This window comes from Anopheles bellator, chromosome 2 (genome assembly GCF_943735745.2).
Source record: "Anopheles bellator chromosome 2, idAnoBellAS_SP24_06.2, whole genome shotgun sequence".
Taxonomy (NCBI): domain Eukaryota; kingdom Metazoa; phylum Arthropoda; class Insecta; order Diptera; family Culicidae; genus Anopheles; species Anopheles bellator.
In genome coordinates, this window is record NC_071286.1 from 51,311,950 (window position 1) to 51,329,187 (window position 17,238).

Sequence of the window (17,238 nt, forward strand, 5' to 3'; positions counted from 1 at the left end):
GCCATGCGAAACGGTACGCTTAGTGATGTTAGAGTTGGAGTTGCTAGACGATAAATCGGGAGAACAACATCAAGCATCTGTGGTTGGAATATCACGGGAATAAACACTTGCGAAGTAATCGTTTCGCAAGCCTTGCTCAATTCTCACGTTCACGGTTTAATTCACACGTTATTACCTGCAAAATGTTGGAATTAAGTAACTGTCCAAATATTATTGTTAGTGTTCCAACGAAACTAATGATCTTTCTGTTGTTTTAGTGCCACTTTCGAAAGTCGACGATGGTTCAGCCCGTTTGAAGAAAGCTGTGGATAAAGAGCTGTTTATCTCGCGATGTCGGAATCGTTTGAAAGGGGTAATGTTAAAATGCAACATACACCAAACTAGCTTTATTAAACTGGTTTACTCTCATCAAACACTATTACAGAAAAAGAACCTCAAGCGATATTTTCCCGAGAGATTTAGTTTCCTTTACCAGTACCTTTGGAATCAAATGCCAGCCCATATTTACGAAAACATTATCGGAAAGCTTAACAAATCTAACCAAGAGTTTCAATCTAAAGTAGTGAGCTCAATGGTGCCCGATGAGGTCCTTTACAATCCGGATGGTTACGAACCAGTGCAGTTTATGACCGCAATGATGTTCCTTGATGTTTCCGGTAAGACACCATTCTCTTTATTAGCGCCTCAAAACGCGCGTCCAAAACTCTCATCTAACATACAAACGGTTTACGAACTGAACAATATCATTGTACAAAACATCTGGCAACTGCATGGCGGCAAAGTGTCCACCATCATCGTAATGATTACTCTGTAGTAGATTGGTAAAATGCTCTTTCAGTATCCAGTCCGGATAATGGAAGAGCTCATATCGAAACTTGGCACACGCCGCCGGACTCTTGGTTGGAATGTTTATGTACTGTTTTGAGAGCTCTGCCAAATTGAATGTTTCTGCATACAATCGCTGGGACGTTGTTATCGAATTCGTAAGATAGTATATCATCACGTTGTCCAACAAGGCATCCAGCGAGAAATACTTCTCCAAACCTCCGTCTTTTAGGCTGCGGTTCGCTAGGTTGGTCCAAGTTGAGAATTTCTCCAAGATGTACGCCAATAAGCCGATCGGGTTGTCCTCCAAGGCGACTCCTATCGTATCTGGTTTCGTAGCATGAAGATGCATATGTCCGCTTTCTCGGATCATTTCAGGAATCCTCTCCCAATACGCATAGAAATGACCGAATGACTGTTGTTCGGCAAAGTACGATGGGACTAAGCTCGATAGAATAAGCTTTGCAATAGTCAAGGGACTTGCGCTACCACTGCACATGTTGGAATGGATACCTACGACAAAATTAAACTTGTTTAACTTTGTTCAATGAATTCTGGAATGAATTTTCAGTTTATTACCTAAAATGTCGTCCTCGAACAAAATAGCCATGAGATTTGCAATGATGGCACCCCAATCACCACCTTGAACGTAGAACCGGCGGTAACCCAATCGGGCCATCAGGTTTTTCATCAAAACTGCTACTTTAGACGCACTCATCCCGGGTCTTGTTGCTCCCTGTGACCAACCGTACCCAGGTAAGCTAGGCACAATTACGTCGAAAACGTATTGCTTATCGTCAGTAAGTTCAGCCAACATAGGGATGATATCGTAAAACTCGCGAACCGATCCGGGCCATCCGTGCAACATTAGGAGAGGGACGATCCGTTTCGGATTTTTTACCTCATTCGATTTGGAACGTATGAAGTGAATATCAAGCCCTTGGATTTTGGTTTTGTAGTGCTGAAACTTATTTAAATATGCCTCCCGCTCGCTCCATCGGTCCAAATAATCCGTCCTCCAGTACTTCACGATCTCCTCTAGTCTTTCGCTATTGAATCCATACTCGAATGCCGTATTCTCCAGTGGTGGCGTTAGTTCCGGCACATCGTTTAACTTCAATCTCAGACGTTCGATCACGGCGGATGGATAAGAAATATTAAACGGGTCAACATTTAAACCATCACCGTAAGGGTCACCACCAGGTGGTCCCCAATATTCGAAAAATTCAATATTTTTCGGTACACGTGGCGTTAGCGAAAGCTGTTGATATGCACGGTACGCAAACGATAGGAAAACCGCACCGGCAACGAGCACGCCACGAAACACCAAACCCATGGCTACACAACTTACGAGTCAACTAATGAACTTGCCGGATTGATGCAACGTTTTCGTACTTTTATCGTGATTAACGAAGGGTATTTTGATAAAGTCAATTTCTTATCAAGCGGACGCGAAAAAATGCTGCAACCCTCAACTGTATTTGTGAGCCCTCGAAGCAGTGTTTTAAACTTTAAAAGGTATCAATACTTTGAAGGAAAACGGTTTAAAATCTTTCTTATTTTTTGTTAGATATCAACGCTTTATGCACGTCGAAGGATTTCAACTTTCTCAACAAATTGTACCAAATCTTTGTACATAACTTCTGGTAACTGCATGGATGAAAAGTGTCCTCCATCCTCGTAGTGATTACTTTGAATCAAATTCCGATAGTGGTCTCTCAGTGCCCAATCGATTGTGTGCAAAAGATCGTGTCTGAATTTAGCGCAGGCGGACGGCACTACGGTCGTCATCCGTCCAAGCTCTCCTGAGAAAAGGTCATCTACAGAAAACACTTCCGCGTACAAACGCTGCGACGTCGTTATCGAATCGGTCAGATAGTAAATCATGACGTTATCCAGCAATGCGTCCAGCGTGAAGAACTTCTCGAGGCCACCGTCGGTCAGAGTTCGAAATTCCTTATTGGTCCACGTCGAGAATTTCTCTAGTATGTAGGCCGCCAATCCAACGGGATTACCGACCAGAACAGTACCGATGGTGTCAGGTTTCGTAGCCTGCAGGTGCATGTACCCTGACTCTAGAACCATCTCGTGGAAGTACGTCTCGAAGGGATAGTAGAAAGGAATGTATTGCTCCTCTATGAAGTAAGATGGTGCAAAGCTTGCGATTATTGTCTTCACAGTTGCCAGCGTCCCTGCCACACCGCATCCGCTCTGATGCATTCCTGGGCCAAAAAACGGGAATAGTATTTAAACCATACACGTAGCATAGTGAGATAGGAAAGATCAATGACATACCAATAATATCCTCTTGAAAGAACGTTCCCATCAGGTCCGTAACAAGTGCTCCCCAGTCTCCGCCGTGAACGTAGAAACGTTTGTGTCCAACGCGTGCCATGAGGTTCTTCATAATTACTGCAATGTTTTTTGCACCAAGTCCTTTCTTGGCGCTACCCTGTGACCAACCATACCCGGGAAGGCTCGGGGCTATGACTTCGAACACAAAATTTCTTTCATCCGCCAAGGGTTTCGTTAGCCGAGGGATGAGTTCATAAAACTCTCGCACCGAGCCCGGCCAACCGTGAAGAAGCAGTAAGGGAAGAACTTTCGTCGACGGATGAACTTCGGTAGGGCGAACGTGTATGAAATGCACATCCAGTCCTTGAATTTGTGTTTTAAAATGTGGAAATTGATTGAGATACCGCTCACGATCGCGCCACCGCTCCAAGTAGTTGGTCCGCCAGTAGTGCAAAATTTCTTTCAATCGATCACTGTTGAAGCCATACTCAAAGGGGCCAGCATCCTCGAGAGGTGGTGTTAGTTTGGGAAGGTCATTCAGTTTCCGACGCAAAGTGAGCAAAACACTAGCGTTGTAAGACACATCGAAAGGGCGAATCTGCGTGTCTTCTCGGTACTTGGCGGCTTCCCCTGGTCCCCAGTATTCGTCGAGATTCAGTTGAGGCACCGGTAACGGTTTGGTAAGATCGCAGTAAAGTGTGTAACACCACAAACTACAGCAAGCAACGAACAGCACCAGGAACTGACGAGCAAGACCCATGATGATCGCATACTAACTGCAGTATGCGGACAATCGCACAATCCAGCTGTGAATCGTCCAATGCTCACCGAAATAGATAATAGTGCTGTGTCATGCATCACTCCTGGCGCTGGGTCCATCGCGTCCAATCAAACATGATTGATGTATTTGTGGACGAAGCGATTTTGCGGTGCAGTTTGCCCAAAGCTGTGTCAGTAAACTACGGCTTTTATCAAATATCTTTATCAGTTCGCCCTGCCTGCTCGAACGTGTATATGTGGGACTGTATTTGTCCAGCGACGCCTCTCATAAGGTACTCAAGCAAACGATTCCAAAATAATCCACATTTTTATTTCGATCATTTGCTGATTGTCGAACAGTCAGAAATGGCTCCACATTGCCACCACCAGCTTTTCTTCGACCTTAGAGGCGTTGCAGTTTAGTGATGAACTGTACGAAATCCTTGTACAACACATTCGGCAGCTGCATGGCTGCAAAGTGTCCCCCATCATCGAAATGGTTGCTCTGTACCAGATTGGTGAAGTGATCTTTCAACACCCAATCGACCTGTTGAAGCAGTTCGTGGCGAAACTTGGCGCACGCTGCTGGCACAACCGTTGGAATGCGATCCAGATTGCGGCCAAACTCAGCCTTCGTGAACGCTTCCGCGTAAATGCGCTGGGACGTTGTGATCGAATCCGTAAGGTAGTAAATCATCACGTTATCGAGTAGCGAGTCCAGCGTAAAGTACTTTTCCAGTCCTCCATCTGGCAGGTTGCGATAGGCTGGATTGGTCCAGGTTGAGAACTTCTCGAGAATGTAAGCGGCCAATCCAATCGGGTTGCCGAGCAGCGCCGTGCCAATGGTGTCCGGCTTCGTGGCCTGGATGTGCATATAACCGGATTCTTCCAGAATGCCGACGAACTTGCTTCCGAACGGAAAGTAGTAATCAATGTACTGCTCTTCGACGAACCAGTTAGGCTTTAGGCCGGCAAGGAACGTTTTTGGGTACGAGAGAGGTGTCTGTACCGAGCACATGTTAAGATGGACACCTGAAAAAGCCGTTAGTTGATGAAAATCTTTCTTTGATATCATGAATAGCAATCGACTTTTCATATCTCTTACCGAGAACATCCGATTGGAACAGGGTAGCCATTAAGTTACCGATCAGTGATCCCCAATCTCCGCCCTGGATATAAAACTTCTGGAAGCCAACGCGTGTCATCAGGTTTTTCATGACGACAGCAATCTGCGAGGGACTGAGACCCGTCTTCGAACTGCCCTGCGACCAAGCGTAGCCGGGAAGGCTCGGCACAATCACTTCGAACACAAAGTCCTTGTCGTCCGATTTGGTGGTTAGCTTTGGAATGATATCATAAAATTCTCGCACCGATCCGGGCCATCCGTGCAGCAGCAGAAGCGGCAAAACTTTTACGTTATTAGCCACTTTCGGTTTCACGTGCAAAAAGTGAATGTCCAAACCCTGGATTTGGGTTTTAAAGTGCGGGAACTGATTGAGGAACTGCTCGCGTTCGCTCCACTTTCCGAGGTAGGTTGTGTGCCAGTACTTGATGATCTCCTTCAGCCGCTTGCTGTTGAAGCCATACTCGAACGCGGTTCCCTCCAGGGGCGGCGTCAGAGCCGGTATGTCGCTCAGTTTGGTGCGTAGCTTTTCAATCACTTCGGCCCCGTAGCTAACCTTAAACGGTTTAATCGAAGCATCTTCGCGATACTGTTTCACATCTCCGGGACCCCAGTACTGCTTCAGGTTAATCTCCGGTATCGGTTGTGGACTCGTTAGATCTCGAAAGTGCTTAAACGACACGGCCACCACCAGAGTAGCCACTATAAGAAGGGCACGCCCCAGAAAACCCATTCCTTTGACGGCTAGAATATGAACGGTGCTGAAATAAACACGAAATTAGACACGCGAAATTCTATAAACCGATTGTCGGTTTTGCGTCTGATAAGCCATTTTTATCTATTAAAAACGACGATCATGACCCTCAACCAAAATTTGGCATGATAATAGCGGTAATTATCAGAATGACACTGCTGTACAAAGTGCATGCTGGGTCGCACCATGGTCATGGCCAACGGTAACAATTATGTAACAACTGTTGGGCTCCGAAACGCCTAAGTTTTATGTGTCCGCGTAAAATCGAAAATCGCACAATCGAGAATGGCTTAATTTGAGGTAACGTTTCCCATGCATGACGCAGCAACTACGGCTTGTGTTAAAACGCAGAATCTCAAAGCGGTCGTATAGTTACAGTGTCACCAGGGAGTTCTTCGATCGTTTTTTTGCTGCAACCCGTTGTTTCATGAATGAATTAAGGTTGTACGGTACAAGTGTTTACTTACAGTGTAAAATGCCAAGATGTCCCGTCGACGCTGAACGCTTTTTGCCACCAAAATCGCTTAACCTCTTGCAACAGCTGAAACGGAATGCCGGAATGCCCGCGTATTTGTATGCCGGTTAAACGACCGTGAACAGAGGGTAGACCTCAAAGTGACCTTCCGTGTGCATATGTCCGCATCATATGTTTTACCATTTTCGAAACATTGAAAACATTAATATGCAAACACTCAAAGCCTTCGCCAAAGTTGCTATATGAAATAGCTCACTGTTAGAATTTAAATAACTATACTCTAGTATACAAACATTTGAAACTTTATTGTCTTTAAATCAAGTTTTCTTACAAAAGTGGAGTATTATAATTTGATCAAGAAAAATGTTGGACAATTTAAAAAAAATGAATGCCGCAGCGTTTCAGGTCACTTTACGATCCGTCTGCCGTAAACAGAATCCATCTCGCGTACCGGCATCACACCAATACTTCTTCGCATTTATCAATGATCGGCAATGATGGATGGGAATTCAGTCAAGGCTTCTATTTAACATGAATTTTCATGTACTATGTTGCATAATCGCATGTTTTCGTAGTATTTAAAAAGAGCCAGATATTAAAAAAAAACTTTTAATCAAAATTAGCCTCAATCACAACTATGAGTTCCACAAACACATTTATACACGAATCACACCGGCGCGCACGGCTTAGCAATCACCTATCTCGCGATGATCCGATGATCGGGGAACAGTGCGTCACGCAATTCGTACAATTTTCTGCTGCGGGGCACGTTTGGCTCATAATTTAATTACCGTTTCAATGTTGTGGAATGTGAAATCCCCCATGAAGTCAGAAATCGCAATTGTTCAGGAGAAGTATTTAAAACCGCTTTGTTGAGTGTAAATGTACAAAAGAATTAAACTTTTACAACTGTTAAGGACGTGATAGTAACTCCTTCTGCTACCACTAATTCATATTTCGACTCTGATTGAATCAGTTGTTTGTTATGAACCCAAAACCACGCTATCAACACAAATATGAGCTAAAATTTGCATTTGAATGAAATGTTAATTGGCAAAATTATATTACTATTGTTTGTTGTTTGGAATAGTGAGCATCTGCGACTGCTCAAATTCAGTTCCACAAAGCAGATTAATCGATGTGGGTCGGTGTCAGTTGCGTGTTTAGTCGTCGTGGGAAACCTGCACATCACGAGAATAACAGGATTGTTTCAACTAAGATACTTCAAACAATGTTGCCCCAGGTTAAGTTAAGAGGGGCAATGTATCTGTGGAGAAGGTAGAACCGTGAAACAGTGTAGCAGCGCGAACACTTGAACCATCCGATCTGCATCTTCTGGGTGAAGTGCACTAAACGGCATTAGCATAAACATTGGACTCAGCATAAACGGGATCACGTCGCTCGAGCGACGATCGTTATGCTCTTTACATAACACCCGATAGTTCGTTCATTAGACAACATGCATAAGTAGCAATAGCTTCCCGCCTCGAAGAGCAGCGGCCTCCAAGAGTGAGAAACAAAAAAGTGCTTTATTTTGTTGTAGAGCTTTGTTAACACTTGCGACCACATGAGCAACAAGATACAAGATACAAGATACTACAAGATATAGATATTGACATTGTTTTCATATCAATTCTCATAGTGGTTTAAAAGCGACGTTAATTAATTGTTTCAATGTTGTAGGATTTACAGATTTGTCGGAATTGTACAGCAAACCCGAAAATGGAGGCGCTTCTAAGCTGTCACAAGTACTCAACACCTATCTCGGCGGCGTAGTGCAAGAGATTCTCGGTCACGGCGGGGACATTGTCAAATTTTCTGGCGATGCCATACTAGTTTTGTTCAAAGCAACTTCTTTCGTGTCACTGCCGGACGCCGTCCATCGCGCAATTGACACGGCAATCATCATCCAGATAGGTTATGGCCGCTATGAAACAGATGTTGGAGTTACGTTGCGCATCAAGATAGCGATTTCTGCTGGGGAAGTTCACTTTTGTCTGATCGGCAGTGACTCTTTTTCTCACTACATTGTCGTCGGTCAGCCGGTGTGGAAAGTGAAGCTAGCGGAAAGAACAGCGGAAGCCGGAGATATCATTGTGACCTATTATGGTGAGATTTGGGACCATTTTTGGTTTCCTCGTCAAGACACGTGGTGAAGTACTGCTTTTTCTACCTTTTCCAGCTTGGAGTTACATTCATGAAAACGAATATATTTGGGAACCGTGTGCCGACAGAACGCATTTGAGAATCAAAGGTTTTACTAGCTACTGGCGTTCGAGGAAGAGACTAAATTTTGCGGAAATTACGGCGGACCAAGACAGTGAAGAATCCTTAACACTGGACGATACGATCAAAATTGACAGTGAAATGCTAGCCAGTATGTGGAGGTTTGAAACGAAATGGAGCGACAGTGAATGCCACTGTTTTTCTTTTTTCCAGTTCGTCCACGTTTGATGCATGTGACCACTCGGTTTGTCTGTGCATCGTTGCAAAAGTTTTTGATCAAGCCTGTTCTAAACGCCGTCGAAAACAACGAGCCGCTGGAGCTACTGACCGAAATGCGTCAAATCGTTAGTGTGTTCTTAAACATAGTGCTCAAACCGAGAGATATGATTGAGTTGATAACCGAAATTAACAGTATGTTTATCTCCATTTGCAAGTAAGTCTTATTCTAACCAGATAGTGGAAATGTTGATGTAAGCTCATTCATTCTGCTTCAGAATCGTGGAAGGTTACGAAGGCATTGTGAACAAAATTTCGCTGTTCGACAAAGATGTGATGTTTCTAATAATATTCGGCCTTCGAGGATTGAAACATGAAATGGACAGCCAAATTGCACTGCACTGTGCAGCAGAGATTCAGGGAACATACTCGCGCCATCCTTCGGTCATTTCCGCCTCGATCGGTGTTACTACCGGCATTGCTTACTGTGGTGTAGTAGGCCACACAGTTCGTCGAGAATACTCGGCGATCGGAGTTGACGTGAATAAGGCGGCCCGTTTGATGATGGCCTATCCACACAAGGTGACCTGCGACAAGAGCACTTTCATGATGAGCAAAATGGATCCAGCACACTTCACGCTGCAGGACGCAATTCAGCTGAAAGGATTGCACAATGTTGGGCCGATTTACGAATTTCGCGAATTTGTTGAGTACGAAGCAGAGGCAATGGACTGACTTTTTCACTTATCTGAAAGTATATTCCACCTCACAGGGAAAGGGAGCTGCTGAAACCGACGGTGTACAACTATCCGCTTGTAGACAGAGATCAATTTGTGGAGTTGTTTCAGGAAATGATTGACGACGCCGTTGCACTTTCGCAGCAAACGGCCCAAGGAGTAGCGCCAGACTTTCCCACCGGACAATGGGTTCAGAACTGTTTGCTGATACGCGGCAAGGCGCAGATGGGAAAAACTCGTTTAGTGAACGAATTCTTTTACATTGCCTTACGAAACAAGCTTATAAGTTCGCTATGTTTTTCATTGCACTTAAAGGACGCAAAGGTAAATTGAAAGGCATAGCCAAATAGAGAGGTTTTTTTGTTACTTTTGACGCATGTAACATAACATTCCATTTTCCCATTTTCATTCCAAGGTGCCATTTTCAGCCGCCAGCTTATGCATATCGCGTCCACTTGGATTCACGGACGCAATAACGACAATTACGAGACAAACCCGAATCAAGCAGTACTTGCGCGACCAAACGGTAGAAGAACATTTATCGTTGCTGAATGAGCTTGTAGGTACCAAATTTGCAGAAACGGATTCCACGAGAAACCTTAGTTACGAAGAGAGGAGGCTGAAGAGAAAAGAACTGTTCGAACGTCTCTGTCAAAAGGTATGTAAAATGCATATTTTTCTTTTTTTTATGTACTAAAAAAAGGATCAACATACATACTATAAAAAGTGTTCAAAATGCGCCTTGATTGCTGCAAACCAAATCTTAGCCGAGTTTTGCTCCATTGGCATGGGAATTTGATGGACAAATTTGGTTTGAAAAGAATCTTCAGACCTTTTTCTACTTTTTTTAGTTTCTTTGCATGTGTTTTGATTCAATTCACCGTTCACGCGCGTTCAAGTACAATAAATAATCATCTTTCGATATTTCAAGGTATTTAAACGCCTAAGCTATGCAATCTGCGTGGCACTATACGAAGTATCCCCCAGTAGTAACCCAAGAACTAATATTGAAACTATTTTATCTAAAACATTTATGCCATTTATCCTGATTGTATGAAGTATTATTATTTTTTCAGACGTTCCAGAACCTGTGGGTGCTCATAATAGACGATGCCGAATTTATTGACGATGATTCGTTCGATTTACTGGAAATCATGTGGCAAATGCCGCAAATTATTACGGTTCTAGCGATAGGCTACCAGAAACGGATGAGCAACCATCGTGCGCGAATCTTCGACATCCCCCACGTCTGTCAAGTTAAACTTCCCCCGATCGAGACGCTGCTGCATAAAGCGATTGCTTGTCAATTTCTGAATGTTAATGCAATCCCACTGGATCTGGAACGGTACATTTTATGGATATCTGTGGGTTTGGTGATATGATAGCATAGACAACGAGAGGTAAAAGAGGATACGTTTAGGGGATGTACTAATAGGTGACAGGTCGATGGAAGTCGTCTCGAGCTATCTCGGGTCAATGGTAACTAACAACGCACTAACAACGACATTATTGAGGAGATTCGCGTTGGGCTGCTAGTAGCCACCAGGTCTGCCACAGTCTGAGGAAACTATTTCGCTCACATCTCCTGTCTAGACAGTCGAAGCTGAGGTTATATAGAATATTCCTTTACAATTCCAGTATTCCTCTTATATGCTCTGCCAGGATCAGGTGTCCTGGTCTTGATAACGATGTGGGTGGATGGAGTCTTTGTTGCCGGCCAAGACCGCTCGGCGGTAGCAGTGTTAAGCGGGTTTGGTTGCGTTGCATCACGTGTAATAAATTCCGCCAATGTTTGATTTCATTCTCATCGCCATTTCTGGATCAGCGAAGTAATCCGCCACACGTGATGGTTTCGCTTGGCCGGCCTGCCTTATAATAACATATATTATTCTGCGGATGTTAGGGACTGTCAATCCATGGGCCGCTGCTGGGGGAACGTGGACGAATCAATTAGCAACCCAAATGAACACAGTCCTTACGGTATGACATCGTTTCGGGTGCTAACAAACGATCGCACGCTACGCAAGCGCCCTTGCTTACAGCACAGGGCTTAGTCATAACGCGAGTCCATTAGACTTACTATGGGAAGCTAGTGTTATGTTACTGTTACATAGATGTGCATCATATGTAACAATAACGGGACAGCTTAGCGTAAAATAGATGAACTTAAAATGCATAACTAACGGGACGAGCGTGCTGAAAGCAGGTAGTTTATTGAATAACGATGAGCGTTGCAAAAGACATGCAAATGCTACGTTGCGGAAAGTAATCATTTATGTTTATGGATCCCCTCAGCCTGTTTGCGTGAAAAAAGACATGTAAAATTACGTTTGCGTATTACCACGACAGTGGGGGATTATTGCACAACTTTCTTGCAGAATAGAACAGAGTTCAGCACTTCCTCGTGCATCAACCGTCTATGAAAATGGAAATCGACGGTAATGGGCACATCAGTTTGAATTCAGTTTAACATATTTTATGGATTCTTATTCATCGGGTACTTGGTGCCTTATCTTATGGAGAAACATATGACACATCGTTTGACTTGATAGATAAGATATTGAACGTGGACATTGCTAATTGTTTCTCTGCAGGTTTCTCCACACCATGAGCAGTGGTAATCCTGGGTGGATCAACACTTTTCTACTATGCCTACGGCAGAGTGGAATTCTGCTTGTCAACCGCATGGGTTACTGTGAGGCCCAGCAGGAAGGCTACGTTTTCTGTGAATCGTCCTTCTTACATAGGGAAGGTGGTAAAATGTGTTCCAGTTCCTCGCTACGTCAAAGTCTGTCTGACTGGAAACTATTCGAATCTTCGTACGCCGAAACCGAATCAATCGTGAACTCAGACAAGCAGGAAGAGCTACCAGCACTGTTTAACAAAATCGTTGATGTTGCCTGTCTAGCTGGGCAGATCGACGTCAAAAGTTTCTACGAATCCGAGAACCTGGAAGCTTTCCATCTGATGCTGTACGACTCACTATCCGCCTTCGAACAGCTCGTATGCAAATGTGCCGCTTTTTTGGGCCGAAAGTTTTTGCGTGCTTCACTCATGCACACGATGGCCACCGAGAGTGAATGGGATGTAGCCATCGGTAAGTATAATATAATCACCTTTTCAGTATTGCGTTTCGTGTTTATTTAGAATATATTGTAGAGCTACTTGGAATTTGTCTGAGCCTGCAGACAAATGCAGCACAGCAGACAGACGCTTTATTTGTCTTTCAAAAGTCTCTTCCGGTGTGTTTCTGATAGCGACGAAAAAACTGTTTGACCTTCAAATACTTTCGTGTGCGATAGGAGACTTTAGCGAAGAATTCCGTCTGGCGCAGACCAATGTTGATAGCGAGAAAATGCGCCGCGGCGAATGTGCCTGTAAGGCATTAGAAATCGATCGTGCGTATCCCAATCTAGGTCAAATATGCAGAATATATCTACAGCAAAAAAAAAACGCCTTTTCCTCCAGGATCATGCAAGGACCTACCGAAATATGCCGTCTGTGGTTATTCCAAGTTCAATTCTAGCACGTTCCATCGTACGGTCTGCAATTTAGTGACGGAGGAGCAAAAGATGCAGTACCACACCAATGTGCTGATATTTATTGAAGCTGAAACGAAAAAGTATTCAATATTTTATTAAGAACACTACGAAGACATTCCTTTGTAAGCCGCCATGTTTTGATTCCAGATGTAACGCGTGTGGTGCGCGACCGTTTAGAAATTTGATGACGAGCGAGGAGACATTCGAGGTGCAGAGCGGGTGTCGAAGTACGCTGGACAGTGAGGCCTTTGATTCCTTGTCGGGTGAAACTAGAAGCGTAAGAAAACATATTTATGTTAATTATAGTAGTATGAAACAATTCGATTTAAATTCCTCATTTTTATCTCCCTAGCGCCTTTCGTTACACTCCTCCCGCTGTAAGTCTCTTCTGGTAACTGAAACCTGGTGCAGAATGAAAATAAAAACCAATACATATTTTACAGATTCGTATGTGCTGTTGAGATGTCTGAGACAACGTCGGAGCGTTACCAGGCAGGTGCCGGTCCTCAGTTACGGTGCGTACAGCTTTGTTGCGTGTAGCTGCGACATGATTCTTTATCGCATGTTTAGCGAAATAGCCCTTCATAGCAAGGGCGCTGGGTTGATGGAGAAATGCGTGGAGGCCAGAATAGAGTGGGCCCGTATATGTATCAAAATTTCCAACATCCCAAAGGCAATTTCCATACTGCACGAAACAGAGCGACTGATGGTGGTGCGTACCCTGATCGAAACACGATCAAATGATCCACATAAATGATAACACATAAATTGATGTCTGGTTCTATTGCAGCAAATCGACACTCCCAAAAACATTGCCCTAGTGACATACCTGAAAGGCCGAATGTACACATTACTAGGAAAAGCAAAACATTCTCTCGAACAGTACGAACGTGCCGGCGAGATATATTACCGTGCGGCCCTAACGATGGGTATGCGATTCCCCCACAGCCGGTACACTAGCTCGGAAACTTACTGGTAAGGTTAGCCGTATCTTAGAACTGTTTTTCGTGATTTTTCAGTGCCAAGACACGCCTCAAAACCGTTTGGCTGCTAAGCAAGGTAAAACGACAACTGCATCGGGATAATAACGAGAGGAACCCAGAAGCAAGAAGAGGTCTATTCTATTGCCTGATCGTGTCACAAATCGCTACCTGCTTCAACGAGATGCACAAACTGCTAACGAAGCTCTGTGACTGGGATGGGGCAGCATTGGCAGCTATCTGGGGTCTGAAGCATGCACTGCAGCATCGAAAACGTAACGCCACCATGGTGAATGCGTTTGCCAACTTCTTTCACACCGGTACAGTGTGGGATCGAGTCATTGGTAAGGACGTGGATAACAGTAGGAATCTTTTCGTTCATGCCGCAGCGTATCATATTGGGCTTTCCGAAAGTATCGCTTGGATGCAGGAGCGCTCGTTGCAAATCGTGGCCGAGAACCAATCGCCCGTTGACGCTGACTACCTGGACGCCGTGGTACGCTTCTATTCGGCTATTTTTCTGTGCCAGTAAGTAGTATCACTTCCGTCGGTAGCTTTAAATTTATAGTTCTGTTGTGTGTTCCGCAGAACGTTGAAATCGAAAAAGCAGCTCTCGATCGAGATCGGAAAGGTAATGCTGCAGATCAATGACAAACTGCAGCATCAGTCCAGCGAGTGGCAAATCATTCCCATTCTGTGCGAGCTGCTGCTGTCCCACTGCCGAATCTCCGACACGGTGCACACACTCGCCTGCCTACAGCGACTTACCGAGCACTATCAGTACCGCGCCGGGAACATCTGGTACTATGCGCTGTGCCTCGACATCCTGCTCGACACGAGCTGCTGCATTGAATCTTACCGGCGGTGCGAAAGCTTCTACTTTCAGAACCGCGATTGCTTCGTCGCCCAGCAGGACCACCTGGCCAGCGCTCGGCTATTTGCGAATCTGTGGCTCTGGTGCGTCCGATATGGCGCGTGGGTGGCGGCCGATAACTGGCTCGCGTTGCTGCAGGAATACTTCGCGCTAACAGCCCACGATTCCACCATCAACGTACACACGGCCATCCGCATCCTCGAGGGCATGATACTGACATTGATCTACCACATCGAAACCCGCAACACGGTGATGATTGGGCGCGTGCGCAGCAACATCGAGGACCTGCAAGAGAGCATCGAGCAAGCACTCCGCATCAGTCGGAACCATGGCGCTAAGTACGAGCTGATGCGCATCTACTACCGTCAAGTAGTGGCCCCCAAGACGACCGTGCGTAGACAGCTGACGGATGCCGCGAAGCGTGCCAGCCAGCAGAACGACCATCTGTGCTACGAACACATCCACCACACGGCGAAGGTTTGCGACACACTTTTCGGAGCATTGTTGTTGTTGACGCTTTCCATGTCAGTAGTGTAGCTCGTTCCACAAGCCACTCTAACCGCGACTTACGTTCGTTACAGTTTTGGCACCGCGAGCTACCGATGGCCCTGGAGGCGTTCTGGTTGGATCACGCTGCCGGAAGTGGTCGAAATTATAACGATCATGCCAACCACCGACAAAGTTTCGCTGCCAGCACGCTGGACGGTGGCAGTAGCAGCGAGCAGCTGTACGATTATGCCAGCTGTATATTGAATCACGAAAGAATCTATCCTTATTCAATGCCATTGCCAAGAGCTCGGTTCCGCTGAATGAATAAGCAATCGGTGTCCGGAAGATGCTCATGCTCACACACCGAAAGCCGATCGCCCGCTCGAGCTTCCTTCCTAGCTTCTTCCCCCGAGCCCCGTGTGGCCGCTGTATGTGTACGTGAAACGGAAGAAGCGTTGGACGAACGTCTGTGGGTGTGTTTGCAGAATGCTGTGGAGAATAATTTGAATTTTTATCAATGCGTATGGTGTATGCTGATGGCGAGCCTAATTTGAATCGGACGACTGGGATAAAATCAACCAAACTTTTCAGTTTCAAACCTGGTGATATGCCGGCGGGCACGGTTGCTAACGGTTTCCGAGTGTGGACTCTGTCCCGATTCCCAAAATCGAATTGCGTGACTTAGCATCGATCACGTCATTCGTCAACGGTCGGGTATTTATAGAGACCCGATCCTTCTCAGTAAATTGCATGAATTTTATAATACAGTCTTACGTAATTACACTTACTTGGTCTAACAAATTACGATCATCATCATCATTCTCATGATCATTGGCACAACATACACTTCCGAGCCTCTGTTGCCATGCAGCCGGTAGTAAGATAGCTTAAAGTTAACTAGATTCATCGTTTGACTCAGTTCTTCTTTTTCGGCATGCCTTAGCTACCTTCCACGCTTCATAAGCGATCGCATGCGCCACTACGCAGGAGTCTTTCTGTCGCGACATTCCTTCCTCGCCTGCACGCATTATCTATACAACACGCAGCTCGTTTCGAACCGTAGTGCGTTGAAGTGCGTATATATTGACTTTGAAAATTGTAAAGTGGCCCCCATTCCCGGTCATCTCTAGGAATGGTCCGGAAGGGAAACAGGGGAGAAGATGGCTCACTGTTCGGTGAGCTGGAGGATCTCGTGGAGCCAACCCGTTTCGACGCAGCCGTCCTAGTCTGTACTACCTGCTGTATGTACAACGTCAGGGCAAATGTACTTCCAATAGAATCAATACGAATATGGCGTTTGGATTTTTTCGGCGACATGGATCTAGTGTACCTCGCACTGTTAATCCTAAAGTTGATAGTTGCAGTTTATTAAAAAAAATAAACTCTTTCGTTAAGTTTAGCTGTGTAGAACGTTTGACATGGTAGAGCTAAAACAGAAGAACAGCGAAAAAACTGAGTCCATGTGACATAAACATTTGATACAGAAATGGGGTGCATGTGCGAAGTGGGCACACGTCTAATATGGCGTCGATTGGCGATGGTGAAGTGGACACAGGCACAAACGCTCCAATTCAGTATTCCAAGGGCAATTCTGACGAAGCTGGAAAAAGAAAAAAAACAGAAAATTAAAACGGAAGGAAGTACGCGTGTGCACGCGGGCTACATCGTTATTTATTTATTTAAATGCGTCGTTGCCTGATCACGATTCAAGGATTTTCGAATCAGCTACCCTACGCACGCCGCCATCGTTGCCGCCAGTGACCAGCTAAGCGATGGCCCTTTTGGACCGCGAGAAAGTTGCGCATTGTTTGCGGAAGAGTTGTTGTTCGCTCCCAATGTGAACCAGCGAAGTGCATCACAAACCGTGCCTCCAAAGCGCGAATGCGGCATGGACACCGATGTAACCAAGCGACTCCGTTCGAAGTAGTTGATTCGATACTTGG

At 45.2% G+C, this 17,238-nt stretch overlaps 4 protein-coding genes across 4 annotated transcripts; 1 reads left to right on the forward strand and 3 right to left on the reverse strand.

Moving 5' to 3' along the window:
- The first annotated feature begins 182 nt into the window (after positions 1-182).
- On the forward strand, positions 183-15,615 carry LOC131209521 (adenylate cyclase type 10-like). Its single transcript, XM_058202607.1, is given in 21 exon segments — positions 183-195; positions 258-352; positions 425-656; positions 7,915-8,340; positions 8,414-8,608; positions 8,671-8,890; positions 8,952-9,383; positions 9,446-9,788; positions 9,826-10,068; positions 10,487-10,755; positions 12,005-12,507; positions 12,668-12,808; positions 12,879-13,032; positions 13,100-13,229; positions 13,305-13,329; positions 13,396-13,664; positions 13,743-13,903; positions 13,972-14,252; positions 14,322-14,460; positions 14,521-15,283; positions 15,388-15,615. Coding segments are annotated over 21 exon segments (5,262 nt in total).
- On the reverse strand, positions 707-2,161 carry LOC131209524 (juvenile hormone epoxide hydrolase 1-like). The gene is made up of 2 exons (XM_058202611.1): positions 1,405-2,161; positions 707-1,338 (listed from the first exon to the last, which is right to left on the reverse strand). Exons 1-2 carry the CDS (start codon positions 2,159-2,161, stop codon positions 707-709), a joined length of 1,389 nt encoding a protein of 462 aa, XP_058058594.1.
- Positions 2,276-3,880, reverse strand: LOC131209522 (juvenile hormone epoxide hydrolase 1-like). Its single transcript, XM_058202608.1, has 2 exons — positions 3,121-3,880; positions 2,276-3,047 (listed from the first exon to the last, which is right to left on the reverse strand). Exons 1-2 carry the CDS (start codon positions 3,878-3,880, stop codon positions 2,407-2,409), a joined length of 1,401 nt encoding a protein of 466 aa, XP_058058591.1. The 3' UTR covers positions 2,276-2,406.
- Positions 4,206-6,324, reverse strand: LOC131209523 (juvenile hormone epoxide hydrolase 2-like). The gene is made up of 3 exons (XM_058202609.1): positions 6,224-6,324; positions 4,985-5,763; positions 4,206-4,911 (listed from the first exon to the last, which is right to left on the reverse strand). The coding sequence occupies exons 2-3, from the start codon at positions 5,733-5,735 to the stop codon at positions 4,283-4,285; spliced, it is 1,380 nt and encodes a 459-aa protein (XP_058058592.1). The 5' UTR covers positions 5,736-5,763; positions 6,224-6,324; the 3' UTR covers positions 4,206-4,282.
- Positions 15,616-17,238: the final 1,623 nt, after the last annotated feature.

Coding starts and splice junctions, on each gene's coding strand:
- LOC131209524 (XM_058202611.1), bottom strand. CDS start 2,161: ATGGGTTTGGTGTTTCGTGGCGTGCTCGTTGCCGGTGCGGTTTTCCTA. Junction 1,339..1,404: donor GTTCGAGGACGACATTTTAG/GTAATAAACTGA, acceptor ATTTTGTCGTAG/GTATCCATTCCAACATGTGC.
- LOC131209522 (XM_058202608.1), bottom strand. CDS start 3,880: ATGGGTCTTGCTCGTCAGTTCCTGGTGCTGTTCGTTGCTTGCTGTAGT. Junction 3,048..3,120: donor CTTTCAAGAGGATATTATTG/GTATGTCATTGA, acceptor TTTTTGGCCCAG/GAATGCATCAGAGCGGATGC.
- LOC131209523 (XM_058202609.1), bottom strand. CDS start 5,735: ATGGGTTTTCTGGGGCGTGCCCTTCTTATAGTGGCTACTCTGGTGGTG. Junction 4,912..4,984: donor GTTCCAATCGGATGTTCTCG/GTAAGAGATATG, acceptor CGGCTTTTTCAG/GTGTCCATCTTAACATGTGC.